Source organism: Penicillium chrysogenum (genome assembly GCF_028827035.1).
Source record: "Penicillium chrysogenum strain IBT 35668 chromosome Unknown utg000002l_segment0_segment0, whole genome shotgun sequence".
Classification (NCBI taxonomy): Eukaryota; Fungi; Ascomycota; class Eurotiomycetes; order Eurotiales; family Aspergillaceae; genus Penicillium; species Penicillium chrysogenum.
Genome location: NW_026622750.1, coordinates 3,444,506 through 3,467,638, shown reverse-complemented (window position 1 = coordinate 3,467,638; position 23,133 = coordinate 3,444,506). Strand labels below are relative to the sequence as shown.

At 47.7% G+C, this 23,133-nt stretch overlaps 4 protein-coding genes across 4 annotated transcripts; 1 reads left to right on the top strand and 3 right to left on the bottom strand.

Moving 5' to 3' along the window:
* Nucleotides 1–165: 165 nt before the first annotated feature.
* On the bottom strand, nucleotides 166–1,842 carry N7489_004746 (PP2C family serine/threonine-protein phosphatase; the record flags this gene model as incomplete). The annotated part of the gene is made up of 6 exons (XM_056710498.1): nucleotides 166–545; nucleotides 605–707; nucleotides 834–1,053; nucleotides 1,105–1,214; nucleotides 1,270–1,294; nucleotides 1,637–1,842. 6 exons carry the CDS (start codon nucleotides 1,840–1,842, stop codon nucleotides 166–168), a joined length of 1,044 nt encoding a protein of 347 aa, XP_056568919.1.
* A 1,461-nt stretch (nucleotides 1,843–3,303) lies between these two features.
* On the bottom strand, nucleotides 3,304–4,576 carry N7489_004745 (uncharacterized protein; the record flags this gene model as incomplete). The annotated part of the gene is made up of 6 exons (XM_056710497.1): nucleotides 3,304–3,375; nucleotides 3,437–3,629; nucleotides 3,659–3,747; nucleotides 3,823–4,122; nucleotides 4,208–4,381; nucleotides 4,436–4,576. The coding sequence occupies 6 exons, from the start codon at nucleotides 4,574–4,576 to the stop codon at nucleotides 3,304–3,306; spliced, it is 969 nt and encodes a 322-aa protein (XP_056568918.1).
* Nucleotides 4,577–6,832: 2,256 nt separating this feature from the next.
* Nucleotides 6,833–7,096, top strand: N7489_004744 (uncharacterized protein; the record flags this gene model as incomplete). Its single annotated transcript, XM_056710496.1, has 1 exon — nucleotides 6,833–7,096. The coding sequence occupies one exon, from the start codon at nucleotides 6,833–6,835 to the stop codon at nucleotides 7,094–7,096; it is 264 nt and encodes an 87-aa protein (XP_056568917.1).
* A 12,395-nt stretch (nucleotides 7,097–19,491) lies between these two features.
* N7489_004743 (uncharacterized protein) lies at nucleotides 19,492–20,196 on the bottom strand (the record flags this gene model as incomplete). The annotated part of the gene is made up of 2 exons (XM_056710495.1): nucleotides 19,492–19,927; nucleotides 19,988–20,196. The coding sequence occupies 2 exons, from the start codon at nucleotides 20,194–20,196 to the stop codon at nucleotides 19,492–19,494; spliced, it is 645 nt and encodes a 214-aa protein (XP_056568916.1).
* Between the last annotated feature and the right edge of the window lie 2,937 nt (nucleotides 20,197–23,133).

Sequence of the window (23,133 nt, the reverse complement as noted above, 5' to 3'; positions counted from 1 at the left end):
TGCTATCGTCATTTTCACGAAATACGGTGACCACTTGCTGAAGGGTTTCTTCTAAACGATTTAGCGTATATGTTGTAGGGTACATTGAACGGGCTTTTTATGTGGGAACCCCAACCCCTGCAGGAGTTGGGATGACTAGCAAAATCCCTGATAACTAAATTTGATTCAAAACAAGCAGCCGTCAAGGAGCACGACGATACAAGTTGCGTTATCCTTGGCTGAGCCGCAAGTGACATCCCGGACAAGTGCGTCTGCTATTTCCTGTACATCCGACCCACTTCCATGGCGCCTCATGATTTCATCGATGATCACATGATCCTCCAATACATTTGTCACCCCGTCTGTAGTTAGAGCAAGGATATATCGATGGTCCTCTTTTAAGCACATCCGAAAGAGCGACGGCTCGCTGGATAAGAGGTCACCCTGTTCTCGCGCTGGGGTGATGGCTGCTCTTTCTTGGCCTCTAGTTACCGGACCTGCGCCAACATTGTCGAGGGGGTTCTTATATTGCAAGTCCCCTAGGGCACGGGACATGTTCAAAGCTCCTGTAGTCTGTGAGCATCTGCTCTGTTACTTTTAAAGTCTTGCTAGTCCGCGAACTGACCCAGCCTTGCTGTCCCGCTTTCGTAATTGACCGAACCCCCAGCACGCTCAATTCGATCTCTTTCAGGGGGATCAGAAGGTTTATGAGACTTTGTCAGGTGCAGCTGTGATACTTGTTATACTATGGCCAAATAATAGGTGGCGAATTTATGACTTGCCAGATTGTCCAATTTCCTTGCTCTCCCGTATTGCCCCATCAAGATGCTAGAATCCCCGAGGTTTCCCGGTACCAGGATCCCTTTGGTGAGATTCACGATTGCCAGAGAGACGGTCGATCCCGAAACTGCAAATTCGTGATCGCCGTTCCTGAAACTTTCAAGTAGAGAAGACTCTTCTTTGCTAATCGCTTCCCGTACAGCGTCCTCATAGCGACCTGCTTGGAATGCAGGACTCTCGAACAAGAAGCGCTTTAGATGTCTGTTAGCATGCTGTGCGACTCTCTTCGATCCGCTAGTTTGCATGTGAGTGCTGTGATCCTTCCAGCGGCGGGATTACACTTACTGTCCGTCATAAACGGCAAATAATGCCAACGTATCGCTAATTTGGACCGGGATGTGATCAGAAAGGACAATTGCGAACTGATCTTGCTGAGAGGGTCGAGATCCTTTGGCCTGAGACCGTCAGTGTCCATATACTCTAATCAGTAGCCGCCGGAAATGTACTTACACTTGCACCTCCACTGCCTCCAAGTCTGAAATTGTCGGTGAACGAGTGTGTATCTGTATCCATGAACATAGGTACTATTCCCAACTATTACCAGCGTCGGTGATCCGTTTCGACCGAATAGAGTAAACCTGACAGCAATTATTTCTCGTTATCTTTTAGATCTTGTGTGCTTGCAAGCTACCTCACTGTTTATAGGATTCGAATTAACAAAACTGGAATGTCGTCCTTGCCTGTTGGCTACTTGCCAAGGTACCCAAACGTCAGGGGTACATCATCCTCGGAGCACGAGCCATCCATGGGCGTCATTTATTCTGAACTAGTTGGGATGATGCTTGAATGATATCAAAATAAGGTTTGGGACACATACAAGTTCGAAAACTCAACATGAACTGTAAATTTTCGGAGAGTCCCAATTACAACCATCAATGCAAAACCGGGGTCCAGGGTTTCGTGGTAACAGATAATGCCGGGGTAGCTCATAGTTGACGTATGTGAGACCGATGCAATAGTTGAGCAGGCAACAACGGACCCAATTTTGGTTGTGCCCGTGTATTTCGTATCCGTGTATTCCATGATTCAGACGCTCTGTCGGATACTTATATGAGAGGCAGATCCGGCTTAAATCCAGTCTTCGTCGCCAGAATGATACCTAAGACAGCATCAAAGAAACTTGATCTGGAAATTCAAATTTTAACATCCGGCGTCATCTCTGGGCACGAGAGGATTGACCCAGGAAGGGAAAGTTTATGCACATGTTTTCGGCTTTGTATGCCATCCCCGGCCTCTACAGGCCCAAATAGTTCGTATCAGTCAGAGGACCTTACGAGACTATTACCTTGCGAGGGCTATATCCCTCAAAGCCAGCAAGGAAGCAAAACTCCGACCTTGTACCCGCTCTCATTTATATCCATGGTGGGGTTTACTCAGTCGGTGTGGCAGATGAGTTCGAGAATGGATGTCGCATCCATGCGGAAAAGGCAGGGGTACAAGTCTATCTTCCGAACTACCGTCTGGCCTAAAGTGGATTTATCCAGTTCAACTAGATGAATACGAGTTCCTATTTGAGTGGCTGCGTGGACAGGAGGGAAAGGAACGAGCTGTTGATGTGGATTCAATTGAATGCGTGATGGGATTTTTCGAATCTTGCTTGGGCTAAACGGACCAAAAGCGGTTGGCCATTGTGTACCAGGTGATAGAAAAAACTAAAGAAGAATAGAAGGCAGACGGGAATTCAGTAGATGCTTGTTCGATATGTAACAAGAGCAACTAGTTTGCCGCATCTGGCCCGATCAGGTGGTGTTGAGGTGTTGAAAAGGTGGCCGTAATAATCGTTCTCCAAATTGAACGCTTTCAACAACCCCTTCCATTAAAGTCAAGTCTTGCTGTTTAATAAGACGTTGGTGTCATCAAGTCCGGCTAGCATCTTGATTTCTTATACAGTGCCGAGGTACGATCGGATTTTTCTGGGTCTTTTTAAATACTTGCAGGCAAAATTGATACCTTTCTGAATAGCGAGGCTGCCTGAGGACAAGGAATAAGGGTTATTTTACCCGATAACCGTGCCAAGCCCACCACCACCTACCCGTTGGTGGGCCCCAGTCGATAACAAATTCCCACTCGTTAAGAAATTTTCGCCTTTTCAATACTTTCTTACCTATTTTACCCTCCACCACGATGTCGGATCAAAATGAAAACGTTGAGATAAACAAGTAACGTGTAGCACAAACCATTAAAAGCGGGCCACGACCCTGGAAGACGATTCATTATTGGAAAAGCCAAGCACTGATCCGGCGCCGCTAAGGCCAAATGCTACCTTTTCCCTGAAGTAATGCATGACAACCCCAATGCGCTGGCCCCCTTTCAGAACCAAGCAACCTGCTGCAGTGACTAGGTAGAACGTCAAAATCATACCGGACAACTGGGTATATATGTACCTCCCCGACGCATCCACACCTAAAAGTAGACCTCTATTTGGCCCAAGCCATAGTAAATTCCCCATGACAACATGTTTTCTGTTGTATCAAAGTCGAATGATCAGTTCTCGGCCATCAAGGTGTTCCAAGCCCATTTTCTGACAGACTCGCGACCCTCTGGTTGTTTGATATTCTAGTACCTCAGCGTACCTGGAACAAAGTCAGCATTATAATAGCCAAATGTATGTATGAACATGCAGCTTCTGCTTCCAGGAGTCGTCAGAACCGTGATCTCCGTCGAATGTCTCATAGAATAGTTCTCTAGCAACAGGTTCATCTGTGGGCTCATGACAGGAGACAAGATACGGAGCGGTAAGAGCGCCAGACGCAGAAATCTGGCCGTACGGGTTGAAGATCAGCATTTGTTGAGAGGTCGAGCACTGCAATCTGTAAATAACCAGTCAACCGACACAGACATGAACATACCTTTTGGTTCGACAACCGAGGACACACTTGAGACACCTGTAGCCTCACGCTGAGGGAGTGACTGAAGGAAGTTCAGGGCCTGCCACAGGTTCAACAGTCAGCACTTCGTTAATCAATTTTTTGATGCTGCAGGTAGATTTTTATATCAACTGACAATTTCTGAGGCTACCCTGGCCCGAATTTCCTCATTAGGAGTAACCAAATAACTCTGTAATGGCACAGAGCTGATCCACTGGTGCCTTCCTGTAAAAAGAGGCTTCCCTTGTAGCATTTTAGCGAAGATGCATCCTGCACTCCAAATATCGACCTGTTCACCATACCTCTGCCAAGCCAACATGATTTCTGGAGCCCGGTAATATCTAGTTGAAACATAGCCCGTCATCTGAGGTTCATAGACTCGCGCCAGCCCGAAATCGCATATATTGAGATCACAGTTATCATTGATTAGAATGTTCTCGGGTTTAAGATCACGATGTATCGTATTTCAGTCCCCTCTAGACATACAATCAGTAACATTAACCATGGAGGACGGGAGGTACCATGATTTCGTATAGAAAGAACTGAACAAACTCATGGTCAATGGACTTCAAGTTCATAACCGTTCGCAGATCGGTCTGCATGAGGTTTGTGACGAGATATCTGCGCATATCAGCAAATAGCACGTGAATCACCAGTGCATTGAATTTGCACATGGAAATGAAAAATGCAAGACACTGAGTACTGCGTATTGTAAACTAAAACATACTATAATACCACTATAATCTCACGTGATTGAAACGGGCTGCGGCTACGCGACTGACGAACGCCAGGAGGATCCTGATTGGACTTAGGACTTGGTGGAGAGCGGCAGACAAAGAAAACAGAGTGGAGAGGGGGGAAAGGCTGGTTTTAGCCCCGGGGGGAGCCATGTTGATCCGATCTGCACGGAATTCGGGGGCTTCAGGGACTAGGATTGCCTGTGAGGAGAGGCTTGCCAAGGGGGGTCTCGGAAACAACGGGCCATACAGAAGTGGCGGATGGTGCCCTAATTAAGTATGGATTTGGCGCTTGCGCAAGTTGACTGCGCCGCAGAGATACGATCACAACGTTTTTGCCTTTGTTTTTTTCCCTTCTTTTTTCCTTTAGCCCTGGTCCTTTTCCTGTTTCCGGACATTTTTGAGAGAGATCGCATGGGTCAATGTCTCCGAGTGATTTAGAACAGGTTTCTATACCTGATACCCTGGGAATACTACGTCTACCTGCATATACCTGCCTATATTGTATAACCCCTTTTTTTAATCAAATTGAATGGTCCAAACGGTCAAACCTTGAAGAAAATCCAAGAAAACCGTTGGCGGCTGCAGATGACTAACGATCGGCCTGGTCAAGGCGTAGATCGAGGGGAAAATGGCGCAGAGGAAAATTATTATCACGCGAGTAACATCACAGTAAACGGGATCCGTAAAGTGGACATGTATCACTTCGATATTTTAATGCAAGTTGACTGCGCGGGAAATCCGCTGTGTCGGCTGCTGCGGAGTTGAAGTTGGATTTTCCCCCAATTCCCCCCGCGTCCGGTGTTTGGGACAAAGAAATCAACCATGGTTTCGGGTATTTGAGATCTGTAGGTATACATAGTACGGAGTACATCTATAGATTATCGGCAGCTCCGAAAAGGCCCTGAAGAGGATCGACGAGACCTGTGTGCCACGGTCTTCAAGGATCTCTCTTACCTCATAATGCTTGGAGATGTGTTGGCAATGCCAAATTGAGCTTGCATTAGCTCCTCACGCTCATTCGTCCTGACATCCCAGGACCATGGCGTACGTCGCAACATATGACTTTTGCGTCTACCAATAGACGCCGCGCGTTTGTGTTGGTTTTCTCGTTTTATAAGATTTGAACTTTTTAGCATGTGTTTATCTTTAAGATAAATTGCACTTCCCTTCCCACATCCATGACCTCGAAAAAAGAAAAGAAAATCACACCTGACTGTATCTATTAGTTCGTTACCTATCCACTTCTCACATGAACGGGTAGCGTTGGATAGCGTTGGATAGCGTTGGACAGCGCAAATGAAACACTAAGATAGAAAATGCACACGAGTTCTTCGATTCTTCATCTCTTTATTAATTATTTAGTTTTGTTATATTAACTCATATGTGTCCTCGAGTCTCAAGCCTATCACCTAATCGCTCATGCAATAACAGTGCAGATATGTACAGAAACAAGAAATCAATCCCCTTTGATCTTTTAGGAAGCCGTTCATTCATCTGTTACATCTCGAATCTTCTCGGATAACTACTTTGATATTCTCCAAATTCGGGATTTGTCATTCATAAACTTCGCCTTGGCGCTAAAATTGCAAAAGGCTAAAGGTAAATTGTAATTTTGGTTACCGCGTGGCCCCAGTTTTTTTCGTAACTGCATATGTACAATACCAAAAGAAAAAGAAAAAGAAAAAGGAAAAAAAAAAAAAAAGATTCGATCGGATTGTGTCATGAAGCTAAGCCAACAAGCCAACGGTATAGACAAAGCCAAACTTTCCCATAAAGATTCGAAAAGGTTAAGGAGCGGAGTAGACCAAAGCTATTGCCACATCTTCAAAAGATATCAAATTAATTGAAAAATAATAATAAAAACCAGTATGGTCTCTCCACTACACCGAACACGGAGCAACTGTCCGGTTCACCGGTCTATTAATTCCTTTTTTTTATAAAATTATTTTCCAATTTAATTTTTTTTTTTTTTTGAATAGAAATATGTCTCTCTGGGGGTGGGACCGAACCTCTAGAAAAAAGGACCCCTGTTAGCCCAACGAGCCTTGTGTATCCGCGGTACACAGCTATACAGGGGGGCCAAAAGGAACACCAGACCCAGGCAGTCGGTCCAGTGCATCCAACAGCGCTTTAGTCTCTGACTTTTTTTTTTCGAATTTCTGCTCTTTCCCTCATTTAAGCCCGAGTGGTGCTCCAGCTTTTCTTTTTCCTTAGAGATCTATAAACCTTGCTTACCCCAAGGACATATTATACTTCATCTTCTGTACTTCACACCGTCCAGGGCTCTCTGATATAGACCTCTCTATATTCCCCACTTCTACTATCAGGCCTGGTCTGAGCATTCTGGAAAGCTTGGTCCTCTATAAAATCCCCAAAGCCAAATTCTTATACGTACTGGCATCCAAAATGGCAACCCACACAGAATCATACGCAACACTCCCATCAGCACGACAAAGCAAAATGAAAATCGACGCCTTACTGAACCCAGGCGACGGAGACATCTCTCCACGCTCCCAGAACGCCTCAATCTCATCCAACCGTCACAGCTACCACCAACCCTCACCAAGCTTCCCCCAAGCCCAAACTACTGGTACAACCGCAGCTACCACGACACCAGCCCAGCACTATCCACCACCACAGCAACAACCCAAAGTAGCACCAACCACGTAACGGGCCCATCCCAAATGTTCTTCAGCTACCGGCCCTCCGACAACCGCGCCAGCACAAGCAGAACCCAAAGCTCGCTGTCCGGCCCTTCCTCGCCAGACCCTTAGCGCCCTGTCGTATGCCATCCACTACGAAACCTATTCCACCGTGAAGAGAGTTCTAGAACAACCTAACGTCAGGGTGGACGTCAAGCACAGACACGGCCGCACGGCTCTCCACCTAGCAGTCTTCGCAGGCAGAATAGGGTTCGTGCATCCGCTACTTTCTAGTGGCAGCGACCCTGATCTACAGGATGACTCAGGCCACTCGCCATGGGACTGGGCACGTCGCTTCAACAGGCCTGTGATGGAGATGATCCCTTCAAACGATCCGATGTCCGAGGTATTTCTTGGTACTCGATCATCACAGGATGCTGAGCTACCTCTTCACCAAGCAGTATCCTATGGGTCGGCAGATGCTGTCAAACGGCTTCTCAGAAAAAAGCGTCTCGATTTAGACATCCAGGACCGGAAAGGCTATACGCCGCTCCATCTCGCCATTCAAAGCAAACGCCTGGAACTTGTCAATCTGCTCCTAAGTCATCCCCGTGTCAACGTAAACTGCACAGACAAGGATGGCATTACACCACTTTGGCTGTCTACTTACTCGTCATGCGACGAGATAACCGAAAGGCTGTTGGCCGAGAAAGGCATCAACGTTAACTTTGTTGGAGGCCGCGGGAGATTCGAGACTGCGTCTACATCTCTACACCACGCCGCGACCAGGCTGGATACCATGGTCCTACGACAGCTGCTTGCAGTGCCGGGGCTTGATCCGAATCTATGCGTTGCAGGCCACTCTCCAAGTTCTATTGCCGCATATCACGGACGCATGAGCACGGTTGCATGCCTGTTCAGTATCGAGGGCGTGGAGATCAATGGAAAGGACATAATAGATCCGCCACTTTGTCGAGCGGTTGCACATGGCCATCTCGTTGTGGTAAGTCTTTTAGTGCAGCAAGGCGCACGTCTGCACATCAACGAGAGCACGATCACTGTTCACGACACTGCTCTCTGCATGGCGGCCCGTATTGGTGACTTGGAGACGGTCCGAGTACTACTACGCCATGATCGAATTGATGTCAACCTCAGAAATCGATGGTTTGAGGATCCATTGATGTTGGCGGTCAAGGGTGGACATTTCTCAGTTGTTGATGCACTTGTAGTCAATCCCAGACTGACACACTTCAGTTTGAAGAGATCTCTGGATCTAGCCAGGGACGACTGCATCCAGAGGGCCATTCGAACCAGAATGGAAGATGGCAATACTCCTCAAGCATTGTTGAAGCGGTCTCGGAGGGGACGGTTTGGTGGTCTATAAGAGCTGGCGACATCCACCTCCGGTAGCTTTGGTGATGCGATACGATATGGCTGTTTCCAGCGTTTGTTGACATCAACATTTAGAATCTAATTATCCGCACCTCCACGCTTAATAATTTGCAGTCACGGTAAAGCTTCAATGATTTCAAATTAGTATATAGCATCCATGCATCGGATGTACACTTGTAGACTACCATTATGAGACAGTTATGCAATGGTTTGTGTCAATGTTTTATGTGTTATTTAATCCTGCTTATAATTGAGCTGTTTGCCCTGAGCAGCTGGTGAGATCGAGCATCAGCGGATGAGCTAACTGTTCACTGGCTCTTCAAAAGTTCAGTCGTTCCTCGACGACGAAGCATTGGTAGAAATGACAGCAGCCTCGGCGTGGCTTGTCAGCTATAAATGGCTCTAGAGCACAATTCCACGACCAATATCTCATGACCGAAATGGATCATCCCACGTTCCCAATTGATCGGCCAGCCAAGAGACAGTGCCGAGTATCCCAAGCTCCCGAAGATGAACCCAAGTTGGAAAACTACCCACAGCAAGCCTCAAAAGGCACAACCATCTAACCGAAGGTCGGTCATATCCGCCTCGGCGGGGAATGAAAAAAAAAACCCACTAATTCTGAACAGATTCCACCGAGAACACGCGGTACCCTTGCGGCAGAGCTCATGAAAGTAGTAAACTTCAATGACTCTTTCGCTACACCAACCCTCAAATTGCTTGACTTCTACTTTTCCCTGTGGGATTGCTACATCGTCAAATCGGCCCAGAAAATACGACTCGAGGAGGAGCAGCGACAGCTTCAAGCGTCAAATGACTTGCTAGCAAGCGATAGCGATATCCTTCTACAGCTCTGCAATGTGCAAGCATCAATATTGTGGGACCGCAAACGAGCGGTTCAGGCTCTTTGTAGTGGTGTTGTTTCAGCCTTGGGAGCGAGCGATCTTCAAGCCTACTCCGTCGATGAGCCTGAGCCTTGATAGAGTCTCCATGTGGTAGAGCGTTCATGGGCAGGAAGAATGGCATTTGGATTTTCCGCTATCTATTTGCGTTGCCCCTAAGGAGAGATAAGGCTTATACTGCTGGTGAACTTTCCTTGGGTTGGTGCCGGGTGCCAACGGTGCACGCTGTTGATACATTCAACGCATTCGATAACTTAGCATACGGCTATAAATCCCCCTAGTTTGTCCTGATTCTGTCTAATAAGAGGGGAATAAAATAACTGCTCGGCCTCCAGCTTTCCATCCCTCGCAACCCGCGTTAAATCGCTGCTTTATACATTTCCATATTTTCCCTACAGCCTTCGACGGCCAGTCATATAGCAGAAATGAACGGATTGAACGAGAATGGTCTGTACCCGTTTCTCTGATGAGAGTTTGCGCTAATGTTAATAGACCACGATTTGGATCTCGACCTTCACGCTATCTGGCATGAATCCTCCGGCATACCGACACCGCCTCCCTGTCTCGCTACTGATCCCAATGATCTGTGGCGGGATTTTCTTGGCAAAGACGACCCTGCAGAATATGAAACTCAAGGGTCTTCCTTTATCGAATGTCTTTTCTACCCCAATCTCGACAGTCTGTCCGGGTTCAAGTGGACAGGTCCAGATCCTCTGTCCAACTCTACTCGGACTAGCGACATTTTCCTCCACATGTCAGCGCTCCTTTTCCCTAAAGAGGTGCACTGGATAGGATTTCGATTTGTGGCGATTTGACCGGGTATCTGGTGAGACTACAGGAGAGGATCTGTTCTTCCTGCCGCGGGTTGAAACGGCCCTGGGAAATCTGTGTCGGTTTCGCAGACAGTTGCTAGACACAATCACCTGGCATGCTGTCCGTGCAACAGACACTAGCTTCCGACTGTCCCTTTGGCCTCGTACGGAATCTCCACCGTATTCGAGTCTCTCGAACATTCTCTGTTGACTAGGCTTCCCCCAACGCTATCCCTGGACCCACGGTTTTTTGTACATAATACATCCGGTAATTTTTGATAACACTGATCTAAACATGTGGAATTGTTTGCCAACGCTTAGGGAACATGTCAAGCTTGAACCGGTGACTATGCTATACGCTTATTATCAAAAGTACTCGGACTTAACTGTAGAGGTTGGTTGCTTTACATGGAATAGATCCCTTGGAATGAGATATCAATTGTAGTATCTGTGTTTACAGGAAAATTGAACAGGAGAGCACGGAATAAGCAACCCCTCACCCTTGTTTTGCAATGTCCGGGGTCTCTGCCAGATTGAGTCTGGAAAGGTGATTCCAGCCGTCGAGTACCCTAGTCAGTCGTTCACGAGATGATTCCAATGCCTGTTCGAAAGCGCAGCCGAGCTAGCTGCTTCTCGTGGTAAAGCTGAAGACTGTCCCTCTCTTTTCTCAGGGACGCACCAGCCTCCTTCAAAGTCTGATTGCTCTGCTGTAGTTTTTGGCCATCGATGTGTTTGGACACGCACGACTCCCACAGGCGTCGATAGAGTCCAACAAGTCGAGCTGCTGGAGATGCAAACTTGGGATCGTCGCGTTCGAGGTCTGCTAGCACCTTCAAGGTGGGTTGAAACGGCTCGGTCGCCAAGGTATGTCTTGTTTCTTCTTCGTGTTGGGAATGGGAGGGCTACGATGGTCAGCCAAAGGATTCGAAGCCGAAGGGTTTCACTTACCAATGGAGGGACATGATCAGAAAGTTCCCCATTATTGTCGTTATCACTAAGGATTGGTAATTCACAGAGCTGCTGTTCTCCTTTTTCCTGATCTGGCGAGCTGTTCGAGGCATCCATTTTCTCCGCAGGAGAAAGTCGAGACCTGGGCAATACTAGTTCCATCAGGCCTTGGTGTAATTTATAGACTATGCAAATACTGGTGACTATGTAATGGATGCAGTCAGGCTTTGACTAGAAGTTGATCACTTTCTGGCGGGCCGTTAGCAGTCAATTCGATCATAGTGATCAACGAGTCTGTCTCGTGAAGTGATCAAGCCTCACGATATTGAGCCAAGTATAACCGCTCATTTCGGGTATATATATTTCAATCAGACACCTCTTTTATCTTCGTTGAAAGGCTCGAAAGCGGTTGACGGGGTCGAGCACCCGCACATCCTACCGTGACCTCGCTTTCTGCAGTCTAGGCGGACAGACCCACAGCTCAACACCACTAACACAACACTAAAGCGAGGCCAGTGTAAAAAATTCCATGATTTCTAGAGATGAAATTGTAGGCCCCTTTCGGTGATTCAACGTTGAGTCGCTCACAGATGAGGTGATCTGGACAAGAAATATGGGCCGGTCATTGCGGATTGAATATCTCCCTCAGAGCCTCAATTAAGAGGGCCGTGAAGGGTTCAACAGTCAGCCAACGTTTCTTGACCGACTCAGCATCCCTTGTCTCAACACCACTCTTACTAGTCTCTCTCGCTGAGCATTTAAAGGCAAAAGCAGCTGTCGTTGGAAATAACTGCGGTGAAAAGGAGACACGGGTTTCAACAGGCCTCAGTTAAGAGTGTCCCTCCACGCAAGCTGAGCACTTGCGAAACAGGATAAACCGAGAAGGCTATAAATACGTCTTCTACCCCCGGGCAATTTGCTCTACAATTTATTCACATTTGACCACGCAGAGTCAAGCAGGCCTTGTGCCTGGAGCACTTGATATGTTCTTACCCTTTGACCCAGTATTGAAACTTGTACTGTACTGACTTTATAGAATACAACATGGACCAGCAAGCCATACAGTGCCTGCGGAAGATATTGTTCTCAGCAAATTCACTTTGCAACCAGCCAGCCGATCAAAGAGACAAGACTTAGCCTGGCTGGTACAAACGTTTAGGCGAAGATGCCTGATGTCTCTCCGCCCCAGCCGACTGAGCTGATCTACTGGACAGCCCCGCGTGTATCTCTAAGGCAAAAGCGCGAATACCACGTCGCAGGTATGTGAATCTTAGCCTGGCCTGTCTAAAGTTCTACTAATCCTGAAGTCGAGAAGATCTAGAACCGAGGACATTCGACCACAACGCACGAGCGCAAGGACTACAGCTCTTGGCCGTCTCTCCGTCCCTAGTTTTGCCACCCGAGCATGTAAGTCATGGAGTGGACTTACCGATCTACAAGCTAATGAATGACAGTGAAGCATCGACATCGCAGCAGAGTGGCCCCGAGGATACAGCACCCCATTAGTGCTGCATAAAGCCATGGCCTAAACGCCAGTCCTGGTCTCGTCGCTTCAGGCCACACAGCATACCCTAGGTAAAGTATATAACTCGAAGGAGGGGGCCAATATCAGGGGTGAACATCCGATTGCGAAATTCGCCGCATAGAAGCTTGAAACGTCCATTCTTCCTGGTAAGGTAAGTGATATATCGCGCCTCCTGCTGCGCTATATCCAGTTATTTGTGCCATATTTTGTGCTCCACAACAGGAACGCCATTACTGATCTTCATGCCATTGTAGGTAGGAGCAGCCCATCGCCGCCCGTGAAACACCCTTGTGCGGAGTCCTATCACGGATCGGACTACGATGCGTGCTGTTGTAGTACAGAGGTATGAATTATAGTAGAGGGGAAGATAAGTTATGTGTACAACACGGAGCCAAGTTGATTTACAATCAACTTGGTTGTCTGTATAGACGTTTGGGAGCTAATTCCGATAGTGCGGCTTGCTTCCTGATCTGCATCATATCACAACACGTGCTCCATCGCGTCCTCTGCCCTCGGTCTCACCGCCTTCATCCCATGAACCGCGGAGTGTATGAACCTCTGGCCGTCCGCATCGCGAGGTCTTATTCCGTTACGACTGTACAATTCATTATCAAAGGTGGGTTCATCACGCGCCTTTGTCTCTCGGAAGTTGCCCGGTGCACCCAGCGTGGCTTCTTCGAAGCGACAGCCGGAGATTGCAACGATCTGGATACAACATCATGTCAACATGGCATGAATGGTGACCACATCGATGAAGACTATTGTAAGTGATCTTGTCAGTAATATGATATTATCACGAAGCTAATTGGTCGTCTCGTTTCAAGCAAAAATTTTGCGATCTTTATGAACTGGTAAGTCATAACAACTTGCCCCAGTGGTTCAAGCCTTGCTGACTCGGGTCGTACAATAGGAGGTGCCCTCGTGGTTCCGTTCGAGTCGAATTTGAAGCGCGCAAGTGCATTGTCTGCTCGGACTCCCCGATACCGATGCGATCCCATGCTCTATCACCCGACATGACCATTGGTGGCATAGATGATGAGCCAATGTAAAGTTCTGATCGCCTTTACCTTCGCCATTCTCTCTCAGTCGACTCTGTACATCAGTTCATATGCTGATGTGTCTACGCGATACATCCGCCAAATTTCATGACCGTGTGTCTTTCGGCATTCGAACACCGTGAAATGATAGTCCTCGTGAATTGCACTAGTGGCGTCCAATGGGTGCCCCACGTTGTTCTCGGATGACATCTGGCGTCTTTCCAAGCCTGGTAATTCCACAAACACCGAGAAATGCCGATGTTTCGTCTTGTTTAATGGCAGGGGAGCCCTACCTTCGCTGTTGGCCATGTTGTTAGTCCAAATCCGCGTGCAAGGAGAACGTGAGGCAAAACTCCCTTCGTTTCTGACCTACAGGCTAATTTTGGTCATACCAGCTACGAACGAGAAGACAAGGCCGTTTATACCGAGGCACAGCCGAGCCAACTAAAGAGCCAAAAATACCGTCCGATACCGTCCCATCTCCTACTCTGCGTTGCTCAGGTGTTCGACATATACGAACGAGCGGAAATGAACCAAGCGGAAATATACGAAGCTATCAAGTCGGCATCAGAAATGTCTCCTTCGGAACAGATGTTTGGTAGATTTGGATCCCAAGCACCCGTTTCTCTATCAAAGCCCAAGAAATATCCAGAAAGTCGCATATGCAATATGCACAGGATGTCACTGAAACTGCAGGTCATCAAGCTGGCCGCGTGTCTCTGTCTATTTATGTCGTTTTCTGACCTATCGCGCGCAAGCAGCTCCTGCCAGGGACTCGTCGGATTCTGTCCACCCATGCGTCGGCTATCCTTTCAGCATTAAGTATATATTTGTCAACTCACCACTCCCTGGACGACATTTGGCATATCACTGTTCAAGCAGGTCCTTTGTGAAGATGAGTTTTAGTCTGTAATAACACCACCTAGAGCCATCCTGCTGCGTTCTCTCGGCAGCAGAGCATGCTTGATCGCATAAACCCGGGTAATACGCCCCAGAAAGCAACGATCGGCGGTTTGAGCGCAGTAGTGGATATTGATACATGGGAGACGGCTGGCGATATAAATTGTAGTTACCAACGGGGGGATTACTTACAATGTTGCGGCGACTCCCAAATGTAGGAGCCGATCGGATATTCTTGGGCCAAAGAAAGCCCTCAATAACTTCGTTGTCTTTGTTGCGAATCCACTTTCACTCTCACGATGGTTCTAGGATATAGCCATCCTATAGTAGAGTAGGCTTGAGTGACTTGCAACCACCGACTGAAGCAATGACTTCGACTACGCAAGGCAGAGTCTATCGCATCACGATGTTTAGTTGAGCCAACAAATGGTATTTCGAGCGGCCCTTCATCAAATGCTTCTATACCTGGTAGGTCTGATATTGAGCGTATGTATTGCCTATTCATAGTTGAACCGACGGAGGGCAGTCTGGTCTTTGCATTCGACCAGCTCAATTAAATTGGGGGCTGCTATGCCAAATTCACCGAGTGATCAGAATGGGACGAGATATGGGCTTGTTGAATAGAGTCAATCCGAATTGATACATATATCATGTGGGTGGGATGGCAAGAAAACCTCCGTGCTAAGTCTGTGAGATATTGATAGACCTCGCCACGGCCCATGAGGCCCATGGATTCGCATTGAGTTACTTCCACATGCCTATGGGCGGGCAGGGCGTTTGACTGGCCCATGGGCCGCTTGTTAACAAGCCCTTCACGCATGCACTTACTTTATGCTTTAGACACGTACAGGTCCCACAATACTACGTATTCAGATTAGCTGGGTAGAAGGATGTATAATGAACGAGATCGGTTGAGCCAAGTTTGGTCAAAGCAGTGGACTGTTGAGTCTTGAGCGTGTGATCCAAAATAAATAGAAATAGTGATGCGAGTATAATGTGTGTAAAATATATATATGACTACAAAGTATGCTGAACTACAAATCCACCCACATTATACTGTCTACCAGTCTCACCAATATATTTATTATAAAAGCGATATATCTAATAAATTATATAACAGGATACACTGCTATTATAATCAATTACCTACTACACTAGTGGTTATGGCGGCAGGTGACAGTGACAGACGTAAATAACCGATAAATTCCAGAAGTTGAGGTTGAACCCCCTATTCAAATAACTTACATAATCTGAGGCTGGCATGGACCGATGGCAAGGTCTAGCCGTTGACCACCTCTAGCCGTTGACCAACTCCTTCACCGCCCGAACAAACCACCACGCTCGTCACAACGCTCATCACAACACTGACATCAACACTCACGTCTCCGTTTGCTCTAAAGTTTGCTGGCAGATACCGTATAACACCGCGGCAAAGGGACCTTACCAGGTAGCAGAATATCAAGGCAGAGGCTGAGAATACGGCAGTCGCTAACGAAGAAACTCCAGTTTGGATCTTACTTTGGGCGATGACATTTGCGAATATCTATCTAGGGCTCACTCTATGTATCCAATGGCAATAATTCGAAATATGAAACAGATAAACGGAGATGTTGCGCAGGTCTTGCCTTCTCCGAATACCCATGAAGACTCGAATACTGGTCCCCAGCACCACGGAGAGGCGCCTGTACGTTGCTGGGGAGCCATAACAAGTCCTTGGCGAGCCAAGTCTTGCGTGGATGAGCGCATTTTTACATGCACAGGGCTCATTGGCTGTGAGGGAGCGCAAGTCTTACATCGCTGGGCTCGTGGCAGCGACAGTCGTAGTCACGGAAGCTCTGAAGTCCTTGGTTGCGCAGCTCTTTCCTGCGAGGTGTCTTGTTGACGCAGGGAGATCTGGTTAGACTAACCAGATCTCCCTGCGTCAAAAGCAAAGGATCCCTGAGCATTGGGATAAGCAGGAGAAACTACACAATCAGTGGCACGGCCAAATAGGAAGAGACATCCCTGATCGTTCACCCATCCCTTGCCCGCTGGGTTCTTTCAAAGCACAGAAGGAGGAGAGAATAAAGCGCGAGCTTACAAGGGAGCCTTCTATGCCAAGTACACAAAGTATGGAGCTGGTCCCCGAGGGGAGGTGGGGGTGGTGGGAGGGGGGGCGCTAGGAAGTCGCCAACCAGCGGTGGACAACACACAGTGGCTTGCTATGTCTACCTAAAGTTACATTCAACATAATTTCAAGATCTTTTCCGCGTATAGCTATGTAGGTTTGAGTATCCCGTAAAAATGATTCTTTCCGGTAGGGATTCTTCATTCAGCCGATTTTGGCTGTTCTTTATCTCTCTAATGGGTCAACGTCGCGACGTGCTTGGTGGAAGACTAGATAGCCGTCGCGCGAGACTGGGGAAGCAGCCGAGGAGAACATGAAGCATGAATGGAGGAGCCAATGTCGGACGTATCTCATCAGCGACCTCCGGGTACATTGAAATTAGTCGAAAGCTCTCTCTGTATTACATTAAATGGCCACAGAAAGCGCTGCTCGCCTTTTACCTTACGTGGGCCTGCTGGTCCGTTATGTAGAACTTTCGAGCAGGATGACTTCCCTCGGTATGCTAGGTGCCGGTAGCCCTTGGGTGCGATATAGAGGCCACCCGCCATATTGAATATGACCGGGCTATTGCACATATTGTATCATTGCTAGAAATGAGACTTACATTGAAGTACACGTGACTGGAAACTGTTATTGCAAGTGTCGGGCAATGACAGTAAATAATTTGCAATTGAACTGCCGCCGGATCCTTAAGGAGGCTGCTCGGGAAGGGGGACCCGAAAAGGCATTCCGTTGGATGTAGGCCCCTCGCGACCAGAATAGCATTCCGGATATTATTGGAATGGCATCAACCATATCCTTCAATTGTTATTACCCAAGCCAGTATAGACCCTGTCCATTCTTCCTCTTCTATAGTTGGAAAAAGTAAAAGCTCATGGTTCTCAGCCTAGGCAAAATTGTGAAAATGGAACACAAAGCAGACTTGTCCGGGCGTTCATTCCATAATGTCTTGTTGCTCTTCACAGATGCCGCCAAAACATCCTGTACTAGGGTATATGATGGGCAAGCATCAGACAGAAAACCATAGTCCTCGATCATCCAGTCAGCGTAGTCACCAGGGGATGAACAGTTCAGACCAGAACAACCCCAATCGAAATCTCTATTCAACTGTTGGTTCTATCGTACCGAAAGCTTAGAACCGTTCATAGTATTAGATTTGGGTATTTCTGAAGCAACGTATGTCAAGATAACACATGATGCCGTATATCAGAGCCTGAAAGTTGTTCTAGTCCATTCAGGCTGGACTTGGAAGATTCAAATATAACTGCGCTAAAGGGCATTGGTATTGACGCCTCCTTGGGCCACTTGTTGACGCCAAGGCAACTCTCCAATATTCCCAGACTGGAGAAATTTCACATAACCTGCGAGAGAGTATCGGAGTAGAGGAGATTGAGACGACTATGTAACCGTTCATGATCAGCAACACAGGACATGGAGATGAAGACGGAATGTAATGCCCGAAATGGAGTGAGACAGGCATAAATTACCACAATTTGAACATATAAGAAGGCGCAACTCTCAGGCTCTCGTTGACCTTTTGTTCCATCATAGACATTCCAGTCTTTTGCAATACTTCAAGCATACTTCTCTTCATCGTTAAATCGCACAACATGGCATCTAAAAAGGCTTCTCCCCCTGTCACTGGGGCTTGACGCCGCCAATAGCCCCACTAATGTTTTGGCTAGCCTCAGGCTACTGTGGAGGACCTGAAGCAGCTCTATGAAGTCCGTGAAAAGGTATTGCCCAACCTTGCCAACACGCAAACTGCAAACACTCCTGTCTTCCAGGATCATCCCCAACCAGCCCAGACGTGGTTCACCTGAAGCAGTTGCTGATGAAGCTCATCGATGATGAGTATTGTTCAGCTGAGCGCCATAGTAAAGGAAGAGGGGTAATAGGTGAGGAGGTCGAAATTTCCGGTATTCTTAAGTACTTTACGAGAGCTGCTCCTTTTGTTACAATCCGAAAGTGAGAACCGGAGGATTTGCAGTTAAACCATATAATGATAAGCGTGTCCTGAAGGAGGGCCGGACAAAATCGCTATCAATTTGGGGTGAATACAATGTTGAACTTCGCTGCGTCGAGTTTTCCAATTGTGGAGCTTGAGAAACTAATCTAAAAAAGAAACCAAAGAACCGCACCCGACGCAAACATGTTCTCTTCTAAACAAACCATTTCAACCGGTCTTGCATTCTTCACGTTCTCAACGCAGCCACGAATACCCTCTACAAAATTCGAGCTATTCCCGGCTTGACCCCTTCGCCGAAGAAGAAGCCTGAGTTTTGGTCCTTAGATATGTGCTCAAGTTCAAAGCTATCTGACAGCGTTACATAGCACGGCTTGCTAGAATACAGCTTTGAGAGTCTCATTGGATACAGTTGATGCGAGCTCCTCTACATATCCTTTGGAGGCTATGAGGGTCTAGGTGGTAAAATCGCATGCCATCTCAAGTCAGACATAACGCCAAATTGCTTGTTACCCACATATATGTTCTTCGGCCTCTAGCAAGCAGTGCGTCTGTGTCCAGAGGGGATTTGTTTTTTTTTGACCCTCACTGTATATCACAGAAACAATGATGGTTTGGGACTATACTAATAACAGATGAACATGAGTACAACACACATCAATTCTACAAAAAGGTATAAAAGCGGCAGCTCATGGGGATGTTTTTGGGAAGGGCGACGGATCCATCAAAAGCAAATCAGACCTTGTGTCGCCTTGAGGCGTTCTCTTTGCTTGCACCAACATGTATATATGCCATGATACACACCACCCTTCAGGAACTCACCATCTGAAATCTCTATTTCCACGCCTGCATGGCGAAAATGACCTTTGGCACTTTCTTCTTTTGTACCGACCACATTGATACACCATTCGAGGCAAAATAAAACCCCTGGCTGGAGTCTCTTTCATAATAGCTCCAATTACGTTTGATGAAACCTTCAAGCTCAGCAAAGAAATCTTCAATTGGATTAAGATCCGGCGAATAGGGTGGCAGATAAACCAATTTCACTGCAGCCTCCGCACACATTTCTGCAAGCAGCTCTGAGCGATGGAATGATGCGTTGTCCATCACGGGGACGGATCTAGGCTCTGGCCATCTTCCGCAATGCTGGAGAAGCTGAGCTATGAAGCTCTCAAACACAGTGGCATGGGTGGAGCCGCGGAAGACACGCGAGGAGGATACCGTCTTGGGTATACGCGGGCAGTATCTGATATCGCTGGTCGCGATGGAACTGTGTTATTTGCAAAGGAGTTCTGTCAAGTGGTTCCCAGCCGGTCCGCCTGAATCCAACCCTCTTATCACTCCAGATTCACCGACATATACCAGGTGATACGAATAAAAGTCCGACAGATCTTGCAGATAATAGTCACGTAAGTCGGCATTCTGCTCCCTTGCGCGTTGCCGGGAGGTTTTTCTGGACCAGCGTTTGGCAACAAGTGCTCGTCTGATGCTGGAGGTTGTCACCATGGTCTGGAAGTCATCCCAGAGGAAAACAGCCATCTCATCAAGATAGAGATCAGGCTTCTCCAGTATGTGTGTGTGTGTAATTCATTTACGCTGACCCCTCGTCGAAACGATACACAGCCTACAACTACTATATATATCTTCCTATGTACATGTATCGTGTACCACTTCCTAAGCGAACTTGGAGCCTCGCCGAGGCCTGCCGTGGCCTCTATGCCGTCGTTGTGTTTATGCTGCCCTTATGGCGCGCGGGTTTAAAACCGTTGCGATGCTTCAGCGAAATCCAAGACAGCCTCCACTGTCTTGGTCCGTGATGCACTGCCAATCTTATCTCTTCCTTCTTCTCCTGGTCCACCCAACAGTGTCGATATGCTGTTGAAAGCATCGCCAACCTTAATTCGCAGCTCTCTCCTCAGTTCTCTCAATCGTCGGCAATCTAACAACACGTGGTGGACGCTTTCCAGTTCACCACAGACGCACAGATCGTCGTCTCGGAATCGGAAAGTCTTTGCGTATGTTGACAACCAGCAGTGTCCAGTTCGCAGCTGCGTTAGTAAGTACGCTCGATTTCTAGGCAGAGAGCCGTAGATCCGTCAGGGGTACTTGGCCGGCAGTGTGTTGTCGATCTGACGCAGATGGGCGCCGCTGCTTGAGTCGTTCCATTTTTTCTTCCATTGAGCGTGGATTCCTTGCCTGACGTGTGCTCTCTCGCGTGACAGCAAAGAGCAAAACGGGCGTGTCTTTCCCGGTACAGCTGCCTCATTGGCCAGAAAATCGGCAGCGTCGTTCCCTGCCACTTCGCAGTGTCCGGGTGTCCACTGTAGTCGTATCGACGTGCCGTGGGTCTTGGTGTTCCTGGCTGCTTGGAGAATAGCATGGATGATCTGGTTGTTCCGACTTGTTCGCGGGATTCTGGACTGCTTGCAGGGCCGACTTGCTGTCACTGACGATAGCGGCAGATCTCACCCGTGTATGGGATGTTCTCCAGTGTCGGAGGGCGACCTTGTGAATGATGTTGATGGCGTACAGGATCCCAATCAGCTCGGCAGCATGTACGGACCATCGACCCATGGGCCCAACTTGCACTTGTATGCTGTCGATTGTCTCCAGCGAGTCATTCAGCGCGGCCGCTGCGGCACCCAGATGACCTTCTCCTCCCGAGGCATCCGAGTACGTCACGATGTCCGCGGTTGACCGTGCACCCTCGGCCCTTGCTATCGCGATCTCCCTGTCCGATTCGATCTCGAACTCGAGAATGCCTCCTTACGCCACGGTGGTTGCGGGGTAGGGTCAATCATTTCGATTTCCTGTAGTCTCTCCAGGTTCATTGTTTCCAAGGCTTCTGATAGCGGGAACCGGGCGAACGATCCACGATTGTGGTATTGAGCCAGGCATTTCCCCGGGAGACTCCTTATGATTGAACCTGGTATAGGTAGTAGGAACTGCCAAATCTTGTTGTTGCGCCTGCAACTGCTCTTACTTCCGCTCCAACTTCCGCCGCTTCCATCCACCATAATAGATTGCGAGACCAGCCGCGATCAAAAGTGTAGCTCCGCTACAGAGAATACAACAGGGGACGAGCCACCTCCTCAGGAGGAAAACGACTCTGGCGACCAGAAAAATAACACCTCAGATGATGAGAGTGAGCAGGAAACTGTACAACAGCGGACATCTGGGTTCAGACATAAAACGGACTTGGAAATACGTGGGCAAACTCAGCTATCCGGAGACAGCGATACGGGCGCTCTTGAATGCCTGACGGAGTAAGTACAATCCCACACGGACATAATTTAGAATTGGCCTGCTAACAATATCCAGACTAGATAACCGAATGGGGTCAGTTGCGGTTGATACTGAGTGAGAATGTAAAGCACTAACCGTCTCCGCAGGTCTATTGAGCGCTCATCGCATGACCAAGTCACCTGGAATGAAACCGTTCGCAATGATCTGGCCGACATCTTTGGTCGATTAGCAATCGCCGAGACTGAGGTGCAGAAGGTGATCAGACAGGGTACAAACAAAACTACAGAGGGTCAGAAGACCGGGCGATCCCTGCGTCGGCAGCAGTGATGCGAGCCAAACTGTATTTTGATATCCGACCATGTACACCAGAGAAAGGCATGAATCCGTGTTGGTCTTGAGTTGTCGATACGACTGTTCCACCCGACTGAAAATATTACTGAGTATGGACACTCTCATCATGGACGCTGGGTTGGAGGGTCACTGGAAAAGGCCTGATTGACCCAATGCCAAGCTGATACCTGGGCGAATCATGTATAATCTTGTCGTTGTATTAGGGTCTTCGAATTTTATCAATGCTTGCCTAGGTTGTGCACACCAAAGCTATCTCACCCGAGCCGAGGGGCTATAGTCGCGAACCACTATATGTAAATGAGTACTCTAAGCCCTCCATTAGTTCCACCATTGCAGATGATTTGTACTGTCTAGTCCAGTATGCTTGTGCACGGTTTGTACAACTGGAGACATTCCCCAAAGGCTAAAGCCACAGTAGTACATAAGAATTATACGCCATGTAAAGGTGATTGCAGATTGGTCGCGACTATTGAGGTACGATCCTTCGCGGTTGATACTAGTACAGTAGTTCAATGTACCATATCTAACTAACTAACTAAATACAACAATGGCCTGAATTTAACAATCTGGTCAAACACAGTTAGTAAGCAAAAGTAAAGTAAAGAAAGTCACATGTTTACAGCGTAAAAAGACAGTATCATCCTGTATCTTGACCCTTCTTTTATCTATTCCCACTAGGGGACATGACAAGTACCGTTATCGCAACCCCAGCCTCGTGGGAATGTTATAAACTAAGACCTCACTCTTTGCGAAACACGAACTGCTGAAATAACGTATTCCACATGCGAGCCGCCCACCCTCAAAACACATAGTAAATGTGATAAATTACAATTTGATATTTCAACAACAGTAGTCTATACAGAGTCTACCTAATAAATT